This window comes from Letharia columbiana (genome assembly GCF_014066305.1).
Source record: "Letharia columbiana isolate WasteWater2 chromosome Unknown Sc0000004_s0, whole genome shotgun sequence".
Lineage (NCBI taxonomy): Eukaryota > Fungi > Ascomycota > Lecanoromycetes > Lecanorales > Parmeliaceae > Letharia > Letharia columbiana.
In genome coordinates this window covers 99,824-114,768 of record NW_023501040.1, presented here as the reverse complement: position 1 = coordinate 114,768, position 14,945 = coordinate 99,824, and the positions used below count along the sequence as shown (strand labels likewise).

Here is a 14,945-nt window from a genome sequence, read left to right as displayed (position 1 = left end):
TAGAACCCGCCACGGCAGCACAGTCACTAGCTCACAGTATATTTTTGAACGATTGATGATAGCAGACGTCTGTTACGACCGTATACTTGAGAGAGGATTCACGAATAACTACATGGTGAGGCGCTGTGAGAGTGGTTGAAGAATTAGTGTACGCTTTTCTGCACGGGTACAAGTCAATGCTCAAGAAGCTTCCCATTATTAATGCCGCATCGCTCCTCCGATACACGAGATGAATAAAGCAGTGGTATCATGCGCTCTCCTAACAATGCCTCCCTTGTAACGGTCACTACTGATATCCTCCATCACGCACGAGTTTCCTTGTCCCGGTCCATGCAGTGACCTCGACCTCGACGACCCCTGGGATTAGACTGCACTTCTCCCACCGCGCCTACGCCCTCCTCCACGGCCACAAGTCAAGCAGGAGATGATGATGTCGAAGCAGGAGACGATGCCGGCGATGATAGCTTGCAGGACAGATCCGATGCCGTTAACGATTGCCATGAGGCAGGATCCGAGTGTCTGGAAGAGCGATTCGATCTGTGATTGATGACATGTAAGCAGCGTAAAGTCAGGAATTTGAGGGGGATGATTTAGGTTTAGAAGTGATGTCTCAGCCTGTAGGAGCAGGCCAGTAACCATTTGCAGATAGCTACCAGGTATAAAAAGGAATAGATTGGCAAACGTACGCATGATACGACGGCGCCCATTTTGACTGGTAGAGCGCGTGTAGCAGCTTATTTTTCAAACAGGGGACGAGGGTGTGAAAGTTGTGCGATGGGCTGTAGGAGCTCGAAGTTGATGGGCGGTTGCAGTGCTTGTGTGGTGTCTCGAGGAGTACTGTTGGTGATAATGATGGAAGAAAGAAGAGGGAACAATTCAGAAGACTGAAGTTCTGTCGGCTAGTTGCAGGGCTTGGCTGGGTGGTCGCTTCCCGAAAATGATGAAGAGGAAGTTGATGGGGAAATAATAATGGTGAATGCAATTTCGCAAAACTTGGAAAAGCTCATCTCTTTATATGAGTTGAATTAAAACCCATGCTTACTTGCCAGGCCGATCTCAGGCATGATTGAAATCTACGAGAGCGCTTCTTTGTTTTAATGACGCGCAAGGTTTATCATCTGCCAAAATTGGGAGGGCACGAGACGCATCTTACTCTTTGGAGCTTGGGATTTGCTCGATAGTCTTGGAAATGAAGCATTATGGTATGTTTATTAGCCAACTTTAGACTGGAATTTCAGCCACCGCTACTGCGAGAATTATTCCATCAAGGGGAAGGACGTGGATGATAGCCACCGCTAGTGAAACACGCCAGTGTTCATTGGGGAATATACATGAAGATCCCTTGTCGATCCTGTGGCTTATCGGGCCCTGATCCGAACTCGTAGACGCACCAACAACTTGCCATTCTGCTCACAAAGTCTCAGGCTTCGAACATGGTGGGCTTTTTCTTCTAATTAAATATAAACCATACTTACGATATCTGGAAAATAAAAATACATAAAAATCATTAACACAAACCCACTCTTTCTCAAGTGTTTTTATTAAAATAAATTATACTGTTAATATTAAATCTAATCAACATTAAATAACCAAAATAAGCAACATATTTTAAATTAAAAAACTTTTATAAATCAATAACTTTTTACTCCTAAATTCTTAACCCAATTATATAAAATCTAAAATACCTATACATAAATAACTTTTACACCCAATATTAGCTCTCAGGCTTCGAAGAGGGCACGGAGGGCAAGACATCAACATACCGTAGAGAATCCTCTGTGCCACCCATGTCCATGACGCCGATCAAGGTTCGCGGCAAGAGAGCCCCGGTTCAGACGGAAAGCTCAAATCACTCCATCAACTCTGTCCTGAACCCATATCCGAAGGGCAAACGGCCTGTCTCTCCTGCTTCCCACTTCTCAACTTCCCTAGCCAAGTTGCCTCGTCATATCAACAATAATGTTGGTGAGAACTCGGGCCGGCATGCGAGGTTCGCAGCTCCTTTCGAGCAACTGCCAACCGAACTGTTGGAGACCATCTTCTTGCATGATCTGAACATAAGCCTGCCGCAAGCCTCACCGATCATTGGTAACAAGCTCGCGTCTAAACATGTGAAAACCCAGCTCGTGCTCAGAGTATGCAGTGCGGGAGGACTCAGTACCTATCCCTGCGAACAGGCCGCCTTATTTCCATCTATGACGGACCATGCAGAAGCTCAGTCTGCTATTCTGCGAATGAGGTGGATGACATGGACGTTCATTAGACAGCTCATTCCCGACTATATAACAAAGACCTTAGTGCGAGAACTCAGTGAGCGCGGGCTACAATGGATGGGGAAGGGCCCTTTGGTGACAAAGGAAACTGAGTCTACAATCCGACAGTATCTGGAGGATAATACCGTTCGTTTTACAAAAAGAAATCACGATGATCCACCGGTGTTCTGGAATATCAGTTGGCGTATTGAAAACCTTCCTAGGTTTATACGCCTTTCATTTGGACTTCATGATGGCCTGGTCACCATCGAAGACCGCCGCATACACGGATTGGACAGGTCCGCACAACACGTCAGGTCATTGTCTGCCGAGCGTGACCAGTGGAGGATCTTTTGTGGTATCAATGGTTGCAAAGTACCAGAGAAATTGCTGCACGGGCCTTGGACCACGGAAAAGTGTGACTTCCTCGAGATGGTCATCAGGGGAAATGCTACCGTCGACTGGGTCGGCACTACCAGTGGCGAAGTCGCCGAAAAAGGCTTGATGCAAGCTTTGCGAGAAGGTAATGCCCGTGCAACGAGATTACTAGTGACGAGAGCTGGATCCCTTGTCCCTCAGGGGCTCTGGGGCCTTCCCTACTCACGTAGTAGTAGTACCGACATCGAGAAACTAGATTCCGGGCCTTGGCCGAGGGAAGATTTGGTACAGGCTAATGGTTTTGACCTGAGAGGCGTCGGTGTTATTCCTCGAACGAAACACTTGAGAACAGCAGTCCTCGAAGCAGGTTGTCAGCAGGACATTGTCGAAACTCTGTTCATGGCCGAAGATACGAACATCGACGTTGAGGACCGATTTATTCTTCATTGGGCCATTGAGAAAAGAGTTCTAGGTGATGAACGTGGCCCGTGGCTGCTCTCGATGCTCTCCTTACGTGCTGCCGGTGGCACGAAGGAGCTGCTTGCACCATCTGCATCACGGGGCCGTGCCCTTGCCGCAGATTAGGCCTGCGAGAAGGAATTGATGGTTCGAGGCAAGACTGTTGATTGGCATGAACGAGATGACCCGAGACGAAGCATGCCAATATGTTTGTGGTATCTTTCTTGATCGTTCCAGATCCCTTTATAAAATCAATGGAATGAAACTCAATGGTAGAATGAGAAGTGAGAGCCGCGCCCTCGCAGTCTAGTCAAGTATGCTTGAGGACCACTGAATTCTCTTTCGCAGCAACTCGTCCCCGTCCATGTATGTCCCAACACAGCCTCCGCGGCTTTGTCATTAAGATCTTGCCTCTTCCACAAATTGGCCATCGTTTCCCAACTATCAATCCGTCCGAGTTCAAGAGTATCACGTCACTGACGCATCGGCTACTAAATGTCATCATGTTCTGACCCCAATCCATTAAGACACATAGCGACGTAGCCGCTCGATTGTCTCGGTGCACCTTACAAATTGTCGGATAAGCAATGTATGGATACGGTATGGTGTGGGCATATGTCCCAATAGCTTCTAACAATTCAGGCGCTCAGCCCTACAGCCAAGGCATCATGCACCCAGGCGCCAGACAATGGGATAGTAAGTCAATCACTGTTGTTGAGGAAGGCTCGAGCTATGGCGATTGTTTGATCTTGCGGTTGGAAGTACGTATGAGTGATTGAATCTTGCACGCTATGCTATGCTAGGGTATCTATGCTAGACAATGCGAAATCGCAAGCCTTCTACCTGGGTCTTAGGTATCGAGAGCTGGTGGTTCGTAGATTCCATGATTTGAGAGGAAGATTGGGGGAAATAGCCGGAACGCATGCCGTAGGTTGTTGGGCGGCTGGTGGTGTGGATATGTGGTAGCACATATGCCGGTCGGTTTTCGAAGAGATCTGCTGTAGTTGAGAAAGAAGCGAAGTGTGATGTTGGCGTGGTCTGCTTAAACAGCTCAACTGTCGTCGTCCACCTCGGCATCTGTCGCAGCCTTCCTGTCCTCATCACTTTCCACCGCCTTTCTTCGTTTTGCCCCTTTCTTCCCAGAGTTGGCCTTGCTCGCTTTCGCTGCCTTCGTGACCCCGGCTGGTTTCACCGCCTTTCCAGCTTTAGCTTCACCAGCTTTTCCTGCCTTGATTGCTTCAGTGGCTTTCACTTTCGCAAGCTTCGCGGGATTTGTCGCGGGGTCAGCCTTCGTTTTCTTTTGACCTTTCGTAGGGCTGTAGTCATCCTCATCTTTGCCAAGCTCCATTTCCTCGTTCCCAACATCTTCCATGTCCTCGTCATCGCCGTCGCTGTCCAATTTGTTCCTCCCCTTTCCTTTCGTCGCGGTTCCGCCTTTCTTCACAGGGCTAGCCAGGCCTCCCTTTTTCTCGCCGTACCTCTTAACCAAATGCTCGATCGGACAGTTGGCATCAGCCCATCCTTCACTGGTCTCACCGGTGATAGCTCTGCACCTTCCACAGTGGTTTCCATGATCCCAAAAGAGCTGATGTAGGCCATACTTGAGGTTCTCCGGAATCCGAAACTCGCAGTGCTTGAATGTGTTCACTTCGTTCACCTCGGGTCTCTTCCTCTCTCCTGGACCGACCTCTTCATCTTTAGGCGGCACCCACCCGAGATACCTGCACAGACGGAAGACGTGAGTGTCGACGGCAAAGCATGGCTTCTGCATACAAAATAAGGCAACGCAGGCGGCAGTCTTCACACCAATACCGGGGTACTTTTGCATGGCCATGAGAGCATCATCTTTGGAAAGGAGATGATAGTAATCGAGCGTTAGGATGCGTCTTTCGAAAAGATCAATCTCGCCTTTCATCTGTGCAAGGTTCATTGGATCTGCGCCTTCCGGTGCAGCAGAGGGGTCATCGTTTTCGATGACTTTGGTATGAGCTTCGCACCGTCCTTCGTTCTCCGAGTAGACCATATCGAGTATAGCTTTCATGTTTTTACTCTTATTTTTTGCCAGACCGCCGGTCTTGATGGCTTGAAAGACGTCGTCTATGGTGGCATGACGTATGGCAGTCCAATCGACACTGCCATTGCAGGGACCCGACTCTTGAAGGCCGAATCGCTTCACAAGACCCTGGAAGGCGCTGCTGGAATTGCGCTTAGACGTAGCCGCACTGAGCAGGGTACGGAGCATGGCGTCGAGAATTGTAGGCACTTCGCCGCACCCAGCAACAAATTCCGAGGGGGGTGGAACGGTGTCCGGCTGGATGAACCTGGAGTGCTGATCCTTGGGAAACGCATTCATAAGGAGATCATGGACGACTTGGCACTCCTCTGGTGTTGGATGTGCCCAGTCAGGATAGGGATCACTGCACGGGAAGTGATCGACTTTTTTGGCTTTCTTTTTCGGCGACTCTTCAGATGCGTCGATGGTACTAGCGGCTTCGACCATGGATATAGCATCCTCAGGCTTGCTTTTCTTCACTGCGGATTTTATCGGGGTTCCAGTCTTTGCGGACGCTGCATTTTCTTGCGCAGCCTCATCCTTTAGTTGGTGACTCTTTGCTGAGGGTCGCTTCCCCATGTTGTGCGGTAGCTCATCGGGATGGTCCTCAACTTTGGGCGCCGCAGCAGCTCTCTTACGCTTCCTTGATATGCTTGCCGGGAGCGCTGGCCCTTCGTGTTCTGACTTTGTCTCGAGAGTCTGTTCCTTCTTGGCTGCTTCCCTCTTTGGTGGTTGAGAATTAGTGGCTGAGACGGGCATTCCTGTAGCTTCGTTGGCTTCTACTTTCACTTCTGGCGTCGTTTTCTTCACTGTCGCTTTGCTCCCAGTGCTAGCCTGCGCGTTGACCTTTGATGACGCAGGCGTCGCAGGCGGACTTGAAAGCTGGTGCTCATGATTTTCCTTATCCGAAGCCAACGAACTTGGTTCCCTTCCTGCTGAGCTGCGGGTCACACGAGTAGACATGGCTGAGATTCTTGGCCACGCGAGAGGTGTAGAAGATGTGAAGAGTTGACTGGAAGGGTGAGTCTTCCGGTGAAATGTGTGGAATTCAATGCACTTGAGCTGCAACTTCTGCCAATGCCAAGAACAAGCGTGAGTTGGGATTTTCCACAATGTAGAAGGCAGCTCGAAACGAAACACTGTGGCATACTAGAGGGAAAGTAGAGGGAAAGTAGAGGAAAAGTAGAGGGAGAGAGACAGTTGTATGGAATACTGTACAGTGGAAAGGTAAAGTAAAGTACGGTAAAGTAGTCGGAGGCAGAACTCAAGCTGTGACCACTGATGATGATGATGAAGAAAATGCACCGTCTTAGCGCCGACACCACCGACACCTGCAGAAGTGACGTACATGTAGAGTAAGGTACCTAAAGTTGAGACTACCTTAAGGTACTGTACTGTCTACTTCACTGATGATATTTATCAGGAAGAATACGAGTTCTACTATTCACGCAAAAGGCGTTGTTACACACAAGAGAGATTTTGACTCCACAAGGGCTAATATTTACGACCTTCTTAGGTACTTTTAGAAATTCAGGATTGGGGCTAATGCAGGTACACTTCTTGATCGTTGGTGGCGTCAATTTGTTGGCACTTCGAATAGTAGGTACGATAGTACTGTGATGGTACCGGAGCAGAGCATAAATGCTCGACTCAATACCAGATGGCCTCCCAAATGCACGGAGAAGCAATTATACACTTTCTCTCCAATGCCCACCGTGGCTCCATACATTCTTCTTCAAATAGCTGCGCTCCCTAGGGTAATCACGGCAGGTCAGCCCGGCCCAAAGTCCTTGTTTGGTGCCGTCAATTACAATCAAATTTCCAAAATATCAGGAACCAACTCTCTCCGCAAAGTCATGCTCAGAAGTCTAACATCTAAAAGTGATTGATCATTCATCCCAATGGAAGAATTTGGTTTAAACATGCATAGCGTAGATTGACACGTACCAAAATTTCACGTTTTCACGTAATCGAAGTCACCTTGGTTGTGTAGTCCGTTATCCATCTGGTGCCTCGGCGGTGCCTCTTCATCTTTCTCATGCTTCCTCTTGCCATTAGGCGTATGCAGCACTCCATTCCCACTGATTGCCAGCGCTCCGTTGGTAGTACTCGCCGATGCAGGGACAACTTTGCCGTCATCGTTGACCTCAACGCCATTGGTAGCTATCTGGATCTCCTCTTTACCTGCCGATCCGTTGGCTACGGCTTCCCTGGCGTTTTCCATGACCTTCATCTTCCTCGTCTCTCCTCGTACCTTCTCTATGTGTTCGAAGTAGCCCCTGGGAACAGGAGTGACAGTTTCTCCGTTGAAGACACCCACTTCGATCTCTTGGTTCTTTCGTGCTGTCATGCCGGCGAGCACAGCTTGCGCGCAGGCCTCCTTTAAATCATCCAACTTTTGAAAGATAACCTTCTTCGCACCAATATACAAAGCTATTGCATCGTCGTCCCGTTTGTGAGCTATAAGCCCGGATGGAGAAGCTAAGTCAATGCCATAAATATGGGGATGGCGTATTCTAGGGCTGCAGCTGGCAATGTATACACCTTTAGCGCCGCTTTCGGTGGCCATGTCCACAATTTACCTCGACGTGGTTCCGCGGACAATGCTGTCATCCACGAGAAGCACGGTCTTTCCGGCAAATTGCTCTTCCATTGCGCTGAGTTTCCTCCTGACGCCTTCCTCCCGGGCCTTTTGATTTGGCATGAGAATATTTCGGAGTCAGCATTACTCTTTCAGGAAAAGTTCTGAGTCGCGAGACATGTTTTGGGAGCAGAGGACTCTTAAGACATGTCTGATCATAAGAAGCATGATTGGGGAAGAATTGCCTCGGAAAGTATAACGTACGGAATACGTAGCGGTTCTCGATAAAGCCCTGACAATATGCCTTTTTCAGTCGTGCAGCGACAATTGGCGCACTGGTGTTTGAGGTTTCGAGGATGGGCATGACAACGTCGGTTTCCTCCGAATGATCGGCTGTCAGGACCTTGATAACGCGATCTCCGAGGAAACGACCCATATTCTCTCAGCTCTGGTGGACACTTATGCCATCGATAATCGCATCAGGTCTAGCGAAATAGCAGTACTCAAAAATATCCGGGCAGTAAGCTTTCTGCTTTTGGACTTGGGCAAACACTGGGGGTAAGCGTTTTGGAATGATCACTGCTTCTCCTGGTAGAACGTCGCGAATCTCCGTTCTTCTGTACCCAAGCTGGCGTAGGGCCACTGATTCTGAAGCCATCATGTAATCCATTCTCTGTCCGCTAGCAGATGGCCGAGAACCTAGCACAAGAGGACGTATACCTCTAAAGGATTTCGGATTCAGCATCTCTTTTCCAAGGCAATGACACTAGCCATGAGACAGCTCGAAGCGGTAGTGATACCGTTTTGCCTCCAATCATATCTTGTGAGGCGAAAAAAATTCCAGAACAGGAAGAGCTTGCTTCGAAAATATACACACCATGAGTCTCGAAAGCCGATTATGCCGAAACCTGCGAGAATTCCAGTACACGCCCATCCTCCTTCCAACCGGTCGTACATCCGGCTCAGAGCAGAGAAGATGTCGTCACTGTTCACACGTGCCTTGCCGGTGACCCCCAGCTCGTTTGCAAAAATATTTATCATCGTCGATGCCCTTCCTCGTTCAAAAAGTGCTTCAACTCCGGGGCGTTGATGAGGTTGCCCCCATGGGCAAAGCAAATTCCGTAAGGGTAGTTGGCAAGAAATGGCTGTTCAAGTTTTCGGAGTCAGCATGTCTTCTCTAAGATAGATTCAGACTTCTGGGAATTTTAAATATTTGGACAATCGAACCCCCCACTCCTCCAGCCCATGTTTTGTGAAGCAAAATTCGCTATCCATCAGAAGGAAATCACTACGAAAAGACGTACCTGAGCTTCTGCATTTGCGCTAGTATCTGCAGTAGGGTAGCGTACATGCCCAACGCCCTGCCGAGTTCAGCATGAGAAGACTTTGAAGCAGTCGAAATCAAAAGCCCACCATCTATCCGCGCAGGTCCGGTATTCGAGCGCCGTCTTTGAAGACTGTTGCAGCGAGGACATTTCCTTTGCATTGGTAGATTTTGCCCCCTGAGCCACAGGTCGCTATTCCACATGCATCTGTCCGACTCTCAGTATTGGCCTGAGCGCAATATGCATCGGCATTACCTTGGCCACGGTGCTGTAAAAGGTACAAGGCCCCATGAATCTCCGCAGCGACGAAATTATCTACCGGCTGTGCGCATGTGATGGCATCGATTCCACACATCTTCAGTATACGTTAGATACGAGGTCAAATTGGGTTTCTTCAGAGTGTTTTACTCTGTAGAAGCTGTATCGGCAACTTCGGGTCCAAGCGATTAAGTTTCAGGCTTTCATTCCAGCTTGATTGGTACGTCAAGGTCGGCTAGCGGAGTTGTTGAAGAATAAGAGCTTCGGCTCCCTTGGGCGAGTACTAGAAAAGGTAGCCTTTGGTCTGAACAGATTGATGGTAGCCATTGTGTAAAAGTTCAAGCTTGCAAGGAGCGGGTATGGGGTTTGAGAGAAATTCTTCGAGGCTCATTGCGGGGGCTATCCTAGTGTGCCAAGCCGGGCCTTTTCCGCTCCGGCAGCATTGCTGCACAACATCTCCCGCTGGAGCGAGGGGAGCAGTTGATGAACAGACACCACGCAATGCAACGATTTGTGCGCTCAGCTCATCTTCATAGCTGGTATTCAGCTCTCTGTAGGTCTAGGACTATCCAACAAGCTCTTGATTGGGGAGGAACATGAGAGAATGTTTTCAACTCATCCTCTCACTGCGCTTCCTTCAAGTATGGGATTGCCCACACTTTCTTCGAACCTGTCTCGTTTCGTGAAACACACAGCCAATGTCGTGGGCTTTACTGCTAACCCAGATCGCTGTCAGCCAGAGATGGGTCTTTGTGCCCTATCTGCAGATGATCTGCGTTCCAGTCTTCCTCAAAATTTTCATGTTGTAGCGGGGGTATAATTGTCCAATTCTCCAGCATTGTTGCCATGCATACGCCAGTCTGCATTTGATCTTCTTAATGGTATCAAAGGACCTTGGAACAATTCTTGCAGTGACTGTCGCATTTGTAACAAAGACACTTGTTGGACAAACATGGCACTGAATATGGAAACATCCACTTTCATTGCTTGGCGTTAGCTTTTGGCAAGACTTATCCCAGTCAAGGAGAAGGAGACCTGAGTCTCAAACCTAGTGCTCTGACCTCATGTCCGACAGTTTGCTGAGCTGAAAGGTATCAAGAAAGTTGCAGTGCTATGCTTTGTTGCCTGCACAAGAAGTGGGGATGAGATGGTTTCACGCAAGGTCATAAATCCATCGTTGATCCCTTTCGCTGCAGCCTACTTGAATATTCTCGGCGTCATTGGACTTCTCAAGATCCTTCAAGACTTCTAATACTGGCCTAAACTATTCAGCATCCTAATCTCTCAGTGTCAATTTACCGTAGAGTGAAGCAGTCAATACAGGTATGTGGCCTCCTCAGACAAATCTCGTTGAGTCAAAGTAATCGCTTTCAAATGTCATTTCCTTGGCTTCATATCAACCTTAGTCCGTCCGAAGAGTCTTATTGACCTGGTTCTAAAAACATAGTGCACCATCTCCAAACCTCTCCAACCTCTTCAAGTACCTTTCGTCCAAGCTGTCCTGTCAAAAGAGCGCCATTCCTTGCAGCCTGCTTTCTTCGATGCTTTTGCATAACATCGAAAACGACCTGATATCTAACTTTTCTTGGAAGTCATCGTGACACGCCTTGCTTGGTCCGACTACCTGTCTCAGTCCTATTCAAATTGTTATACTTGGATCATGCCTGCCAAAGACCAAGGTGTGATCGTTCTCGACGACGAGGATAATGCAGGTACTCCTAATTCAACAGGCAATAATACCTCTCCATACTCTTGGTAGGGTGCTGATTGTCCTCATTAGCATCACTGAATGGATGCCTAGCAGTCGTCAATGACTCCAGAACAAAGACCGATCAAGTCCCACAACATTCACCTCACTCAGATCTCAAACACCACTCGGTCGTACAGTCAGCATTCCAGAGCCCTACCGTGGGAACTCCAACGATAACATCACAGGCTAGCCACGCTCTTCCTCAGTCATCATCACAAGCACACTATTTACGAGGCTCCTCAGCTTCGGGCACCAAACCGTCGTCTCGGTGGTTACCTCAGAGTCCCAGCATGGAGATCTCAAAGACATGTTCACCAACGAGCAACCTTGATCCCGCATACTTTGCAACTTCTTCCTGGAGCTTCCCAAACCCCGCAGCCACCTGTGAGGAGTTCGCCACTCCATCGAGGCGTGCCTCAATTTCCCCTAAGACTCCTAGGCTTGGACGCCGAGAGTTAGCTAGCGCTACCATGATTCCTAGCAGATCTTCGTCGACGACCCAGGGTCCGCGTCCGCTCCCGCAGCCAATGACAACGGAGCTCACGGACGACGATGACTCTGCAGACGAGGAGAATCTGGCTCTATGGATGGCGCAAGATGCCGAGGACGAGATGAGACGGTCATCGTTAGCAAGCTCAAACTCTATGGCCGCAACCTCACGAAGATCCTCCCTAATCATCCCACGCAACCTCCCAATAACATTGCCTTTCGTCGGCTTAGACAGTTTCACACATAATGGCATTCTACTGGCTGAGAAGGTGTACGTAGAACTTCAAGACAAAGATTTCCTGAGGATCGTTCATATTATCCAAGACACGTCGACGTCAGCAGTTACTTTACGAGGCTGGAAATTTCGACGGACCAGGGAGATGAATGGTGTCGTTGAAAGAAAGCTGAACGAAGTCTGCTGGATCCTTCACATCGATGAGGACGACCCAAGAGATGCCAAGCTTCAAGGCATGGAGACTGTACCTGTTTGCGAAATCGTGAAACGAAGACGCATTCGACTTACCAATCAATCATTTCCGGCCTTGAGCTGGCGCGATGACGGGGAGAAGGACAACCCAGAGACCATTGAGAACGACCGCGTCCTTGTGTGTAGATTCAAATACCTCTGCCTCTACGCTAACGCAAAAGCTCGTGTCTTGTACAAATGGTGCGAGAAAGGAATCCACCGACTTCGGGAAGATGAGTGTGATCAGCGCTTCGACAATAGCATGAAGGATGACGAGCTTCGCCACATTTGGAGAGGCTCCACGGTGCCAGGCGGAGCGCAAGAGGGTTGGTTGCCGGGAGAAAGAGAGTTTTTACGCCAAGAAGTTGTTTCACACAAAGGCATTGCAAGTCGGTCTTCACTGAAAGTGCCATCAGGTCCGGAATTCCCTCTTGGAGATCCCATGAAGCGTGGAAGTGTAGGATGCCTTCTCACAGAAGACGACCTCCAGCGAAGCTACGACCGAGCTACCCAAAGTATAAGTACTAGAAACGATGACCTCGTACACAGCGATGATACGATAATAAGCAATGAAAACGTCGGAGAAGTCCTGACCTCGCCAATCCTGCGTTCACGGGAGCAACGACGAAACCGACGAGAGTCACACTTCAATTTCGCAGGCTTCAATGGCCTTCCTATTGATTCCAGTGACTACGACACAGATGAAGAATGTGGTATGTCTGCATTGAGGCGAGGCCTGAGGCAAAGCTCCATTCAGCCCCGAAAATCCAGAAACAAGTCGCCCAGGATCATCGAGATTGACGCTCAAGTCAAGACGTCTTCGAGCTCCGGAACGTTCGAAAAGCGATACGAAGGGAAGATAACATCAAGATACTATCCCACGCCAGGCCTGGCACAGAGGAAGCGATCGGCTGATGTAGCAGGTGGTTCCCCTGCCAGACCGACAAAGAGAGTCGATCGAGGTTTTCGAGTGCAGTCAAGCAACGGAGATCTTCCCCAAAAGTATGACAGTCCGGGCAATCGAGCCTTACCTGGCAACAACAGATACGATCATGAGGAGCCAGCTTCTTCGGACAGCGAAAGAACAATGGGCAGATCTCAGTCACCAGATCATGTAGAAGAGATACACACTCCATCGAGATCCAGGAGCTACAAGACAATCTTTTCTGGCCTTCTTACTCCGGTTTCGCGACGAAAGGACTCAGCACTTCGACGATCGAGGGACTCAATGCGATCTTCTGAAACGGGCGGTTTCACGGAAGGGTCAACGCCGTTATCCAAGACAGCACGGTCTTCAGTCGTCAGTCAGATTCAGACGTACGGTACAACAGAGGATGATAATAATATTGTCGATCTCACAAAGCCACAAGCCAATCCATATGGGAGTTCCCCCAAGTTACATTCTTCTATATTCCGGCAACCCGGTCCGTCAACTCCGTTGTACGCACGCTCAGCCATACCTTCAAATCATTACGCGACGTCGTCTTCTTCTAAGCAGAAGATGTCTCGGCCCAGCATTGCACATCCGCCCTTCAACGCGAAATCTCACTTGACGTCCACAAAATCGCGTCAAAATATCCACCGCATATCTCCAGATTGTCTATCAGTGGCTCCCGGATCATCTCAAGCCTACGGAATGCTCTCTCATCAGATCACTAAAGCCACTCTTGGCCCATCATCGCGGCCTATCGAGGACTCTCGTCAGCAAAATCAGTCTACAATCATCAACGCGTCCGCTTCAAAGGCAAATCAGCGGAGGTACACGTTTGGTGACTGTTTCTGCGGAGCTGGAGGCATGTCCAGAGGAGCAGTGAGTGCAGGGTTACGTCCTCATTGGGGATTCGACTTCAATCTGGCAGCTTGCCAAACCTATGCGATGAATTTTTTTCGCACCCCGATTTACAACGTTTGGGCCAATCAATTCTCAGATGCGAAAAAATATTACAAGGTTGATATTTGCCACATGTCGCCGCCGTGTCAATTCTTTTCCGATGCGCATACGGTCCAAGGCAAGGACGACGACATGAACACCGCGACTCTCTTTGCCATCTTCAACCTGCTCGAGAAGGCTAAGCCCAGAATAGTCACTCTCGAGCAAACCTCTGGGCTCATTCGCCGTCATCCTATCTTCTTCAACGCTGTAATCAACATGTTCACCTCAAGAGGCTTTAGCGTTCGATGGAAGGTCATGAACTGTGCCGACTTGGGTCTCCCACAACGTCGAACGAGGCTGTTTATCATGGCATCGTGGTAAGCATCGACCTCTATAACTCCCTTTCGATCACGTACTCCGTGCTGTAGGGTGACCTACTTGCTAGCCGATCATTATTATTAGATGCTGACAATCCCTTTCCGCAGCCCTGGCGAAGCTTTGCCCCCTTTCCCAAAACCGACCCACTCGTCCGATCCGGAAAAGACAGGCCTGAAACCATGGACCACGATCAATGAAGCCATTGCCACGATCCCCTACGGGTGGGCCAATCACGATACCCACTTGGCGAAAGAGCGAGACAATTTACCTCAGTCTGGGGACAAAATCGCTACTTGTGTTACTACCAGTGGTGGTGGCATCATCCATCCCAGTGGGAAGCGGGACTATACGCATCGCGAGTTCGCTTGCCTGCAAAGTTTCCCGCTAGGCCACAAATTTGGGGCGTCCGGCGTCAAGAAGCAGATCGGGAATGCGGTACCGCCTATTGTGGCAACGATCCTGTTGGAGACAGTCAGGAACGCTTTGCTGAAGGCGGATGGGTTACTCTAGTCGAAGAGCTTTCTATGCGGCCAATGGCTATGGGGGTTTGACGAAAGTGGGTTCGGGAGTGAGCTTTTCCAAGTGCCCTGATTTTCAATATAGTGGAGGATCAAGGATCAACTTTCTTGTGGTTATGGGCAGTGGTACGGCCGTATTTTGTGGCTATGGACCAATGAATTTAG

At 49.2% G+C, this 14,945-nt stretch overlaps 5 protein-coding genes across 5 annotated transcripts; 2 read left to right on the top strand and 3 right to left on the bottom strand.

Moving 5' to 3' along the window:
• Nucleotides 1-363: 363 nt before the first annotated feature.
• HO173_002047 (uncharacterized protein) lies at nt 364-707 on the bottom strand (the record flags this gene model as incomplete). Its single annotated transcript, XM_037303983.1, has 2 exons — nt 364-537; nt 687-707. 2 exons carry the CDS (start codon nt 705-707, stop codon nt 364-366), a joined length of 195 nt encoding a protein of 64 aa, XP_037168778.1.
• A 1,080-nt stretch (nt 708-1,787) lies between these two features.
• HO173_002046 (uncharacterized protein) lies at nt 1,788-3,215 on the top strand (the record flags this gene model as incomplete). Its single annotated transcript, XM_037303982.1, has 1 exon — nt 1,788-3,215. One exon carries the CDS (start codon nt 1,788-1,790, stop codon nt 3,213-3,215), a length of 1,428 nt encoding a protein of 475 aa, XP_037168777.1.
• Nucleotides 3,216-4,140: 925 nt separating this feature from the next.
• On the bottom strand, nt 4,141-6,105 carry HO173_002045 (uncharacterized protein; the record flags this gene model as incomplete). The annotated part of the gene is made up of 1 exon (XM_037303981.1): nt 4,141-6,105. One exon carries the CDS (start codon nt 6,103-6,105, stop codon nt 4,141-4,143), a length of 1,965 nt encoding a protein of 654 aa, XP_037168776.1.
• A 991-nt stretch (nt 6,106-7,096) lies between these two features.
• Nucleotides 7,097-8,159, bottom strand: HO173_002044 (uncharacterized protein; the record flags this gene model as incomplete). Its single annotated transcript, XM_037303980.1, has 2 exons — nt 7,097-7,602; nt 7,988-8,159. 2 exons carry the CDS (start codon nt 8,157-8,159, stop codon nt 7,097-7,099), a joined length of 678 nt encoding a protein of 225 aa, XP_037168775.1.
• Nucleotides 8,160-10,966: 2,807 nt separating this feature from the next.
• On the top strand, nt 10,967-14,772 carry HO173_002043 (uncharacterized protein; the record flags this gene model as incomplete). The annotated part of the gene is made up of 3 exons (XM_037303979.1): nt 10,967-11,018; nt 11,087-14,261; nt 14,370-14,772. The coding sequence occupies 3 exons, from the start codon at nt 10,967-10,969 to the stop codon at nt 14,770-14,772; spliced, it is 3,630 nt and encodes a 1,209-aa protein (XP_037168774.1).
• Nucleotides 14,773-14,945: the final 173 nt, after the last annotated feature.